Source organism: Lytechinus pictus, chromosome 3 (genome assembly GCF_037042905.1).
Source record: "Lytechinus pictus isolate F3 Inbred chromosome 3, Lp3.0, whole genome shotgun sequence".
NCBI lineage: Eukaryota > Metazoa > Echinodermata > Echinoidea > Temnopleuroida > Toxopneustidae > Lytechinus > Lytechinus pictus.
The window spans coordinates 62,800,920-62,813,191 of record NC_087247.1 but is presented as its reverse complement, the minus strand read 5'-3'; the positions used below and the strand labels follow the sequence as shown (position 1 = coordinate 62,813,191).

The following is a 12,272-nucleotide window of genomic DNA, read 5'->3' as shown; positions in this document are numbered from 1 at the left end:
ACCGTCATTCCTTAGACGATTTTAACCCTGGATTTTAACATGTTTTAAATACTTTATAAGTGCATGAAACAAAAACAAACATTAAAACAATCAAAACTCAACTGTCATGTTATGATATTTCTCCAACATTTTCTTGAACCATCAGTGTGTAATATCAGCTAATATACATTATGTGTTAAAATGAAATTTACGTACCGCATGAGTGTGCTCATATAGAATGTAAAACTGCCATCCCTTTCCAAACTCAAAAGATATTTCTTTTTGCCAAAATAAGAAAAAAAATAATCAAGTTTAGTTATTCAAGTCCATAACAATAACAAGAATAACATGAAAAAAACATCCGATGTTCATATCCTCATATCCGCTTTAGAGAGAATGAATGATTATTCTTTCTGAAACCATCAATTGATTTCACTTATTAAAAAAATTGTAAAAATATGATCATATTATATTGAGCTCACTGAACCTCAATATTTTCATGAGAGGTATCTGATGGGGTCACATGATAAAATGTTTTAATATCAATTACATCCAACCGCATACAACAAAGGCACCATATATGAGCTACTGATCACCAAACGACCATTATGACTTTTTTTAAAGTGAAATTTTTGCATTTGATGTGGGCTCACTCTTTCATGACTATAGGCACCTCATTTCCACATAGATAGATAATGAGGACATCGATGCTCTCCTGCAAAATATTATTGACCAAAAGTTATCGTTCAAGTCAAGGTATTTGGATATACAAGTAGGGGTGACTTTCGTTTTGTGCACATCTTGCTTTTGGTATATTTTCTTGTTCAAGTTACTGAATGCCGAACTTAATATATGACTACCATGACATACATCGGTAAAGTGTGTATAACCAGGCAAATAAATGAAGTGATAAGCCTATACTCTATAGAAACGCAAAGGTATTTTTCTTTTTCTCTGAATTTTCTGGGAATGAATAAGAAAAAGGTGAAATAGAACAACATCTATTTCAGGTAGTCTCAATAATGTCCGAAAATCTTTCGCCTCATGTCAGACCTCATTGCAAATAACTTTTTATGACAGCGATCCCTGGCGATTTACTTATTTTACATAACTTCAAAAATGAAATGATATTCAAAAGGGTTGTAGATTAAATGGAACAAACATCATGCACTTGGATGTGGGGAGGGGTAAATCTGAGAAAAGTTATTTGTACTTTTTCAAAATTGCGGCCCTCTGGGATTTACGTCCATGGGGTTTTCCCTGTTTACTCCCGTTTATTTTTCCACCCGTTTATTTTCCCACCCTTTTGAATTAATTGATTTATTAAAATGTATTTATTCACCAATGCCTGGTGGGATAGAACACCCTATCAACAAAAGTTGTTTTTAGTTCATCGGGGTCCTTTTATGTCATGTGTTAAAAAATATCATATACATAAACATTTAAATTTTTGTCATCTTGAACCTCCACCCATCTGTTTTAAAGTCCTGGAAAAGAATGTTCTTATTTAATAACAATATACACACATTGCGACGGAAACAAACTGATTGATGGCATACTATAATCATCACTATAATTATCATGATCATACTTTTTCATTTTTGATCATCATTATTTAATTTTTCTACCCTAAATTATTGGGGGGATGATAATACAGGCCATCCCCCCACTTGAAATATTAGGGGGGATATATCCCCCCACCCCCCCCCCCCCGCCCGGTGATCGACACCCATGTCTTTGACAGTGAAATATGTGAAGAAGACTTTGAAAATGATATATTTACAAGTGCCCACAGTAAAATGTACCGTGATGTGATCCATTCACAAGAATGAGACTTTAATTACATTGTATGAGTCTAAATTTTCAATACCCATACCAAGACAAAATGCCTTTATGTAATTACATGTGTAGATGAAGAAGAATATAAAATATATCATTCAAACATGTACATTAATTATTCCATCTGAGTAAAGTGGAAAAACTAGTCTGTATTGTTTTGAAGTTTGAAATTTGGTACATTAGCACCTTCTTTCATATATCATGATGGTAACATCATACCCACAGATTTAACCAAGATATGCACATAGAGTGAAATAACTATTATGCATGTAACAGTAATTTCCCAACAATGAAATGTCTATTTGTAGCCTTAAAAGTAATGAACTATCTTAAACTGTCGTATGATACATGTACATGTATTCACATCACATAGATCACGGACGCTCACGTCCCTGCGCTGCATAGATCTACTACATCAATCCCACGTGCACAATGTATGCACACAGCTGATAACGAGTGTGCAAAACGTAAACAACGTTGCACTGTTCGGCGCAGCGAGATTGACAAGTAACTCATGCATATTCATGAGCACTCGTCCGTTGACCTTTGACCTCTGACGTCACCGCTGAGCAACTGATCTAGACGATATTTCCTCGGAGTACAGGTTCTCGGTTTTGCGCGCACACTCGGCTGGGCGTACGCACGGAATAGAACGTATATATCGGTGCAAATAAATTCGTTTAATATCGTCTAGAACTAGACTACAGTCAGTGAGGCTTTACGTTTGCATCTATCGAGAGTGATGAGACCATGGCAAACTAGAATGTGGCAAGAGATCGTCGTCACACCCTCTTTTCTTTTGAGAATATTTTTGGCATCTTACATAATTATCTGAAGGCAATGATATGTTGTACAGTATATAGATGGCTAAAATTTGCTGATTTCTACCTACTATATTTAGTAAAAGCAAAATCAAAATGTTTAACAGCATGGTACATGCTTGCAGCCATCTTGACCTAGCATGGTCAAGGATAAGGGCTATAGTATGTCGGTAACATTTTAGTATTGTTAAAGGGGAATGAAACCTTTGGAACAAGTAGGCTTGTGTCGAAACAGAAAAATCAAAGAATAAGAACAAAGAAAGTTTGAGAAAAATCGGACAAATAATGAGAAAGTTATGAGCATTTGAATATTGCAATCACTAATGCTATGGAGATCTTCCTATTGCAATGCGACAAGGATGTGTGATGTCACATGTGAACAACTTTCCCTCTGATGGACTATGGAATACCCCCAAAATGTCTCTTTTTGCTTTTTCTTTTGGTGATGCAAACTCTTTATCCATGATGTATTCTTTAAAAATCTGTATTACATGCCCTCCTATAGAAAGAACATATAATCTACTGATAGATGTGATAAAAGAGGCCATTTAAGTGAAATATATATTAAAGTAATGGGGAGAGTTGTTCACAAGTGACATCACACATCTTTGTCGCATTGCCAATGTGAGGATCTCCATAGCATTAGTGATCGCAATATTCAAATGCTCATAACCTTCTCATTATTTGTCCGATTTTTCTCAAACTTTCGTTGATCCGTTTCTTTGATTTTTCTGTTTTCACACAAGCTATCTTGTTCTAAATGTTTCATTCTCCTTTGAATAACCCCCCTTTGAAAGATTATTTTACATACGGGTTAGGAGAACCGCAAAATGTCACTTGGTTGAAAACGAAGCCAATGTTCATGATGATAAAGCTTCTGGTAGAAACAGATTTTTATTGTTTCGGTTGATTTTCTCACATGCTTTTCAACAGCGATGTTGTGGTATTTAAAAATTACGATGAACAAGGACGTTTAATGAGTCATGTTGAATTTGTAATTGTACGAACTGTAGAAAATCGTTAATATCAAACATTTTTTAAGATCGTTATGCTCGTTCCACTATTCAAAGAATATGCTATGTAGGATATACTAGGTCTATGTGGTGTAGGCCTATATGCATACACTAATTAACTGTGTGACTATTGTTGTTCAGAAATTAATGATAATTTTTAATCGATCAAAGCTGATAATGTACACAATTTTGAAGGTGAGGTGAGTTGTCGAGTTGAGATGAAACATGGGATGAACAAGACTAAAATGATATACTAGGTCAGCTGTGCATACATGAACCACAGCACAACGTGGGACGATTTAGATATCATGACATGCAACAAAGATTTACCACGAAGAAAGATCGTTTGTTCCCAGGACGAGTTCATGGCAAGGGGATAGGTCACGAAAGAAGGGTTAGCCAGCTTCGGTACGATGATCCAATCCTATGTGTACAAGTTGTAATCGGTACAATGTACTTTTCAATTATCACAGTTAGTTGTTTTTTTGTTCCTGGCTTTACGATGGCATTCTATTTTTGTCCGATGAGGCTACCTTCTGCATGGTGACGAGTTGGTTGATTGGGGAGGAACGTAGGATGAGTCGCCGCATCACTTGTGGCTGTAACTCCATCTCCTTGTCGAAAGAAGCATGGTGATCGGTGTTGAATGAGAGACAAGTCATTGTCAGCACTAGTTACCAGGGTCGTGCCGTTTGGGATCACTCTCATTGTCTTAGTGACAATGGACTCGGTATATGGGCATATATCTGGCATAATTATGAAAGGTTCTATGACACAAAGGCCATCTTATTCTAGATACATATCTATTATTAGGTAGTTTTACTTGAAAAATACGAATTTGCCATCGGTTTCTGTGTACGACGAACCGGTGTTGAGTTATTCCATGGAAATGAACTTCAACTGAACGCCCACTAAAATTTCCGAAAAAGTCGGCCGATCGATCTGTCAATCATTATGACGTCGTCGAAGGAAGGCTTTCTCAGCTGTGCTGCCGGACCCCTAGTTTCTCGTGTAGTTGCCGTTTCGACCGAGCTCATCCCAGATTTTTAAAGATTTTTACGAGGTTTTTATCATGGCTGCAGCATCGTCATCAGCTGCGTCTGATTCTTCAGACTTTGAAGATTCAGGTTCTGAATACTATTCCAGCAGTTCAATGTATTTACTTTGAATCCACACGTGCATCCACAATAGGCACTTCACGCTCCAAACGTCAAAAACACTCAGCAGTTTCCTTCCCTGACGTCATAAATGGTCACGTGATATACGAAACCTAATCGGGCTGAATTTTTGTGGGCGGAGCGAATTTGGCTCAATTTTCAATATAAAATTGCCATTGAACCTGATGTGGGATGTTTTTCGGGTAAAATTTTGATGGAATCGTAATTAGTAACCACTAATCTAACGAATAAATCAGCATCTTTGCTGTATTTCATGGGACCTTGAAAGCATGATTGATCAGTGAAGTATGAGGTTCGAGAAGATAATATGAGGAAGTTTTGCAAAGAGTGACAATGGTTGAAGAATATCTATATTTGATGACTCAGAATAGGATACAAGAAATATTAGATTAGTGAATATTGCACGAATCGAAGATGGACGTAGTTTGAGTATAGTACGGATTGATGATTTTCTGGTGTCCCATGAAGTCTTCCAAGAATGATAATAATTATAAGTTTTTGGAGTAGAACGTGCGTTATGGCACATCAAGTTTCGACATAACCATAGGCGGATCCAGGTGGGGCTCTGGGGGCCCGGCCCCCCCCCCCCTATTGCCGGAGCAAAAAAATGAAAAAAGGGGAAAAGAAAAAAAGAAAAAGAAGGGAAAGAAAGGAGGAAAAGAAGAGGAAAAAAAAGAGGAGGATGACGAGTGAATAAAATAAGGTCAGGGGAAGGCTTTGAAAATGATTAGAAAATATACTTCATGTCACTACATAAAATTTTCGCTCACGCTCTGCGCTCGTATAGCCTGTTCGATGAGCTACATATCTTGCTCAATAGGCTGATATGTAGCTTAAAATATCAAGTTTTAAAATCAATATACAAAGCATATTTCAGCTCGGACATCGAGCTGTTTGATTTACATAATGATTTTTAAAGTGCTCTGTCTAATGTCCGATTTATGGTGTGAATACCAATTGCAGTTTTTTGCGCTGTGCTCTTGCATTATTTGATTTGCCAAATTCTGTAACGAACTACTTAAATCCCCCTTTTATGACAGTTTATCAAAAATTTTGTCTCGCAATTTGCGCTCGCATTATTTTTAAAAATATATCAACTCATAAATCCTATTCATGATTATAAAAGTGCTTAAAATATCCAGTTTTCAGGCCTCAATGTCGACACATTTCACTCGCTCATTAGGCTTTTACATTAATAAATATGATGATAAAATTTTCATGAATTCCTAATTACTAAATTGTCCCTTTATCAGAAAAGAATATCGACAAGTTTCATATCGCGCTTACAGGAAGAGGAATAGGAAGATATTCATCATTTTCATATGATGACAAAGTATTCTTAGGCCTAGAATGTCCAGGTCCTAGGTCAAAATGATAATGAAAATATCAGCTCGCGCTTTACAATCGCATCATTTATTAAGTGCTATCCACTACCACTTCACAATTTCCCTATACACAGTGCTTTAGATAGTGCATAAATTCACCCTTTTCATATCGGAATATCAAATATTTTCCGCTCGCGCTTCGCGCTCGCATTATTGATTTTCGTGATAAAAAATGAAATGTATTCAGAAGGCCCAGATTCTGTCTAACTCTAAAAAACGCGCACAATTGTTTATTGAGATACGCAGCTTCATCTTTATTCAAAACGTGCTGAAATTATCCAGTTTCATATCAGAATATCAAAAAATTTCTGCTCGCGCTTTGCGCTCGCATTATGAATGTAGGAAAATACCAAATTACCGATCCTTTTTCATGAGTTACAAAACCTGAATAGAGTGTCCAATTTTTAGGTCTGAAATCGCAATTTTTTCCGCTCGCGCTCGCATCAGTTGTTTGGTTTTATACCTATACCATTAATGATTACAAAAAGTGCTTAGAATGTCAATTTTTTTTTAGGTCGGAATGTCAAACAAAAAATTCAGCTCGCGCTTCGCGCTTGCATTATTTAATAATTGAAATATGTATCGTCTTGATGGCTAACTGCAAAACGTCCTTAACAGGACCCTTTTCGATCAAGCCAGAACCCATATTAAAAACTTCTGCTCGCGCTTCGCGCTCGCAGTAATTATCTAGTTACATACGCATCTTGTTCAGGTTCATAAACATTGCCCAGAATATTCAATTTTCAGAATAAAATACATGAAATTCCAAAAATTTTCAGCACGCGCTTCGCGCTCGCACTGTTTAAATAGGGCTTATGAGATTATTACACCTAGCTGTTGTTTTATAAGAATAAAGCTTAGAAATGACTGTTAGGACATCGACGTTTTGCCCCTCCCCCCCCCCCCCCCATTTTTTCAAGACAAAGAAAAAACAAGAGAAAGGGAAAGGGATAAGGGTGAAATATAAGCCTATTATTTTTCAAAAATGCTATGTCAAAATTTATCAAAAACTTTGATTTTTGTAATAAAAATTTCGAAATTTTTGCTTGCTCGCAACTTCTTACTGATTTTACGCGATACGCCGTACTAAGCCCCCTCAAAATTTTTGGCTCATTACGCCACTGGGACAACCCCTTCAAAGAAACAAACAAAAATCAACTTTGAGCGTCCGATCGGGGAAAATGTGGGTGATAAAAATTTCGGGGCCCCCCTATTGGCGGGAGCTGGATCCGCCCCTACATAAGCCTATGAAAAACTTCGTTTGAGTCCATGACATTATGCCCTGCTGATAATGTACATTATTATGCAAACAGTACAGATCAAAGGCGAAATTTAGACCTCGCAAAAGTGTCTAGCAATAAGGTTGTCCCAGAAACATCATTTGTTGCTTCTTCTTTTTTTCAATTCCGGACGAGATACATCTAAGACGGGAGAGATGATGGTGCGGCAGCGGCATAGAAGGAATAATTGAAAAACAGGATGGGAAGTGAACTTGAAAGAATGGAGAAAGAGAGATAGGCCTAATATTACGGAGAGGGTGTTGCCGGGGATGTTGCATGCGGCGTTGTGATGTGCAATAACGAGAGTATAAAACTGGGAAAAAGGGGCGGTGAACTTATGGAAGAGCGCCATCTAACGATTACGTACATTTGGAAATGAAGTTCTTTCGGAGTATGTCACTCAAGCAGGAGTGACTGCATGTATATACCACTACAAATTAATAGATCAATATTATAGAAATGAAGAAGAAATTCATATTGCGTTTTGTGATCTCAAAAATTTTCAGGATACATCCAAAGTCTCAAAATAAGGCAAGTATGACGCTTATTTTTTTTAATAATCATGTTTAACCAACCAACATGATTTTTATCTCAGTAATTCTTACAAATGATTTATAAAAAAAAGTGGATTTAAGATAGAGGGAAAGAATGAATTATAAGTTATATTCGTTGGGATAGAATATAAAATGGGATGTGAACTCAATTATGTCCTACTTAGCGGATTGTGATGTCATCCATGCAAATAGCATAAACATGTGCCAAATACAAAAAAGAAAACAATAACCATCTTGAATTTATTTATTTATTCACGTTTGATTTTTCATATTCACAATAAGATTGGTACAGTTTACATAATATCCACATATTAGTACTAACAACAATATGAAAAATAATTGACAAGAGATAAGTTATGGCAATTGGCAAAAGATGTTTCGAATTTCGACAATTGTGGTTATATATTTTTTTTTTAAAGCTAAGAGTTCCTATAGGCTATGGATTAAAGCAATTAGAAGATGATATGGGGACAAGGCAACTTCCCAATTAAAATGTATATCGATACTTGAAAAGAAGGTGAAAATGATCGTTATGACTTAAATTCCCAAGCAACTTTACAGAGCACTAAAACTTTATTAGCCACTTAACATCCGTCTTGCTTGACTGGTGGCTTGCGGGTGGGTCCGCGTTCGCCAAACATACTCAATACACACAAGCAACGGTAACAAGCAACAAACAGAGAAACGAGAGATAAATACATAAATCCCATGCTTTTATGAAGGTGCGCTCAACTGTATATGAGGCAGTCAGTCCCTGGTACTGGCTGGTACCATGATTGGTAAGCTCTATATAGTTGAGCGATGTTTTGAATTATAGTCATTGAGAGAATGGGATTTTTCAGACACGTTCCCATGATACCCCAAATTCATTTTTTGTTTAGCTGAATGCAAATGATAATTGTATTTTTTTAATGAGCCATATCTTTCTACCTTGCTCTCTTTTCATTTGAGTAACCAAATTTTACAAAATAAGTTAATTAAACACCGTCTTCGCAAAATTGGTGTTTAATTCCCTCCTGTTTGAAAATTTTGTTTCTTAAAGGCGATATTTAAAGTCATAGACCATAATTTTGTCAAATGGTAACATTCTATTACAGCTCTAGTACTTTAATTGTCAATTCTTTTTGTGCCAGTTATTGTACCATGTTTTTTTTAAATACTAATTATTGTCATTATTGTTTGATACTTGCTTTTAAAGTATTTTCCAAATGCAACAAACTTATTTAGATATACTTGTCAAACATGGCAGAGTTAATGCAGAGACTCGAATACCTACCCAACAAATTTGTGACGTCAATGGAGAATCAGTCTTTTGTGTCTGCGGTCGAAAATAAATACAAATGCAAATACAAGAATTGAAACTATTATAACCTCGGTACAGAACTGGAATGGGGAATGGGTGTTACTAGTAGTACTCGCGTTGTTCAAAATGCACATTAATGCATTCACAAGTACTGCATGCCTCTTCGCCAGGTAGGTATCCAGCACACGCTCAAAGTTGTGAAGGGGGGGGGGGGGCTATAGTAGCATGAATGTATGTGTGCCGTGGTCGAGACCCCCATTTTCAGCCTAAATTCCCGTTCCAGAGCATCACCAATTTAGAAAGTCATAGAAAATCTAGTTTCCTCTGTTCCAGACTGACCCTCAAATTTGTGGTTTATCGTTCCAGTGCGCGCCCATCATGAACTCCTCAGCCGGTCAGTACGGCGAGCTCGATCGACGAGGAGTAAGATGAGCCCAGAGACCCCCATTTTTGATGTGGTCAGTTCCAGAGCAATGCATTATTAGCAACTATTGATTCAAGGGCCGTTCCGGAGACCTCCATTATAAAGACCAATATTCAGTTTCAGAGCCCCCTATTTTCGACTTTGGTGTGGCACATATAGGTATCGTGTTATAGTTCGACTGAGTAGCCCCCGGCCTCCCCCCCCCCTGGGGGGGGGGGCCTATACGATAATATCTTCTTTTTTTGGGGGGGGGATACATTTGGAAAAAAACGAGGAGAGATCTGAGAGCTGATACTGGTTACAATATTCACTGGACTATAATACCTCGTATAATATTAGGATTTGCGCATAGAAGATTGCTTGTTATTTCTTTGGGAAAAACACACAAGACTCTAAAGTTGTCTGATATGCCAACATTAGTTATTGCATGGACAACTGCATGTAATGTAGACAATCACATGTACAATCATGGCCGAATTCAATAGTTTTAATTTCATGTGGAGGTGGGGCAAGAATATATGAAATACTCAAGAACATCTGTATGGAGAGAGCGAAGCGACCGATCGACCAACAAGACTGATCACCTTAGTTTGAAATAAACAGACTTGTATATGGGTTGCACTTTTTGCAGGAAACTTTGAACATTGGGGAGCCACATTATGGGCCACTGAAGCATATTGCAATGTTTAATACCACATTTGTCCATTATTTCATAGTCTTTATTACTCTCATGGTGATGCATTTAATTCAAATCATAATATAATTAAAAGTACAATGTATATTGATTAAAGTATTTGCACATCCAAGAAAAATAAATACCCATATAAAAGTGTTAGAGGATTGTGGAAAGTGTGGTGGAATATAGCGTAAAGACCTAAAGCATACATAAAAGGAGAATCTTTCTAAACGTTCTGTCAAAAAACTGCAACTCTAAGAAACTTGAGACTTCTGATGAAGAAGCTAAGCTTTATAGCATTCTTGCTGTTTTTTCTGGTTCCCATTATCCTTGCTTTATATAATAACAGTTAATAGATATATGTGCGGTTACTATACCTGCGGAAAAGTTCTTAATCGATATCTCATGACCATGTAAAAAATGTAAAGACGAGGTGGAAAATGTTGAAATGTGCTTACAAGTATTAGAATACCGCCAAATCTCAATTCATCGTTTATAAGAAAGTAACTGAAAAGATCATCTACGGACATTCCCGACAGTTTTACTTTTATATTAATAACCGGGATTAATAATTTACAGCTAACTTTTTGATTGATCCAATCAAGGGTGAACTGCAAAATAGTAACCAAAGATGATAAAACATTGAATGCTTACCAACAAAAAGTAAACATAACCCACATAATTTAATCAAAACAATGACAGTTCTCGTGTATGAAATAGAACATTATCAGGTAAGTATAACAATTTACAGACACAAGGGAGATATTTCTAATCCAAATTTGGGAGTATTGACGTCACAGAAGTCTCGTCGTTCTATTTTAATCAGCGATGAAGATGATGTCATCGTTGATATTGCCGATTGGTCAAAATGCCGATACCTTAACCTCATTTACATATTAAAGAGACCACGACCCGCGGGTCAACAAACCGTGTCGTGTGCACAGGAATTGCTTGGCTCAGCTGTAAAATCAACAGCGCGCGCGATGTCAGGAAGATCGGTGGAGAGCAGAGCACGGAGTAAAAATACCATCGTAATCCCGTAGGCCACGCAAAACCAGACAGGGAAAAGCCCCCCAACTACCACAAAGTTATGGGAAAAGTGATTTGGATACATCAACAAACTAAAGGAAACGATTTAAGTGCCTGTGAAACAATATAATATACATCTCTGGCTGTGGATTTGCTATAACTGTCGTAGACACCATTCGAATTATATGCACCTTGATTTGAGTGTCGTGGCCTATTTTCTTCGTGTACATTCCGTGAATAACGTGTGTCACAATATTACCAGTACTCAGTACACTTCTTACCGGTACCAGCTAGCACTCTAAAACGTTGTAATATTCTGTGACATTCCACCATTTTATTTAATGTACCTCGACACTTTCGTCGCCTGATCGAGAAACAAATAATTCTTAAAGATGGATGTTGATTTTGATGAAATGGGCGTTGCCATTGTCCCACAGCTCCAGAAAACACTACCACAACTTGATCCTCAAGAGGTAGGTTGAATCGCCGATTTTGATCCTTATTGTAATTAAGACTTCAAGTTATTTTAGAACAGAGAAAACAAAATATACTTCCTAAGACATAAAATGAGATTGAATGAATAATATTGCTATTAATAGGGCAGTCACTTAGATTCTTATCTGCAAATTAAGTTTCTTATGTAGGCCTATGGATCAATTTATATCTAAAATTCTAAATCATAAAAATATGATCCATAATACAGTTCTTTTATGTAGATATATACTCAAACTTTGCTTCACTTTGTTTTGTGAAAGTGTGAGATAAATTTTATTACTGTAAATACTGATCCT

At 36.7% G+C, this 12,272-nt stretch overlaps 1 protein-coding gene across 1 annotated transcript in view; it reads left to right on the top strand.

Annotated features, from left to right (window-relative positions):
* The first annotated feature begins 11,251 nt into the window (after nt 1–11,251).
* LOC135153656 (endoplasmic reticulum membrane sensor NFE2L1-like) overlaps nt 11,252–12,272 on the top strand; it is a 14,900-nt gene continuing 13,879 nt past the window's right edge. Inside the window, exon 1 of the mRNA XM_064097538.1 lies at nt 11,252–11,954. Coding sequence (XP_063953608.1) covers nt 11,874–11,954 — 81 coding nt within the window. The 5' untranslated portion in view covers nt 11,252–11,873. The remainder of the gene's footprint in view (nt 11,955–12,272) is intronic.